The sequence below is a fragment of the Rhincodon typus genome, unplaced genomic scaffold, assembly GCF_021869965.1.
Source record: "Rhincodon typus isolate 14 unplaced genomic scaffold, sRhiTyp1.1 hic_rhity00009876, whole genome shotgun sequence".
Lineage (NCBI taxonomy): Eukaryota > Metazoa > Chordata > Chondrichthyes > Orectolobiformes > Rhincodontidae > Rhincodon > Rhincodon typus.
The window spans coordinates 6,538-6,949 of NW_025975514.1; the positions used below are offsets into that span (position 1 = coordinate 6,538).

The following is a 412-nucleotide window of genomic DNA, read 5'->3' on the forward strand; positions in this document are numbered from 1 at the left end:
CCCCCCCCCCTCCACCTGCAGGGGCATTTGAGGGGGAGGTCCATGGCCGAGCACCTACCTTCTCGTTGCTGAAGTAGAGGTAGGCCAGGATGTAGCAGATCTGCAGAGAGACGCCAATGGAGTTGACCGTCATCAACGTCCAATCTCCTTTGAGTTGGCCATAGTAGAGCCATCCACAGTTACTGAGGGGGGCAGGGGGGCAGGGGGGCAGGGGGGTGGGGGAAGAGGGGGCAACAGAAACGGAGCTTGTCAAACAGCCTCAAGCTTTCTGCAATTCACTCAAACGCCCCCATAACACCCCCCACCGGGTGCAGCTTGAGGCTGCGTTGGTGGAGAGCCCCAGGCTCCACATGAGGCCTAGTCCCGGTGCGGGGGGAGAGAGAGAGAAGGGGCGGGAGAGAGGGGGGAGAGA

At 61.7% G+C, this 412-nt stretch overlaps 1 protein-coding gene across 1 annotated transcript in view; it reads right to left on the bottom strand.

The window, feature by feature from the left end:
- The window catches only part of slc50a1 (solute carrier family 50 member 1), a 4,031-nt gene extending 3,845 nt beyond the window's left edge, over positions 1-186 (bottom strand). Inside the window, exon 1 of the mRNA XM_048594473.1 lies at positions 59-186. Within this exon, the coding sequence (XP_048450430.1) occupies positions 59-133 (75 nt within the window). The 5' untranslated portion in view covers positions 134-186. The remainder of the gene's footprint in view (positions 1-58) is intronic.
- Positions 187-412: the final 226 nt, after the last annotated feature.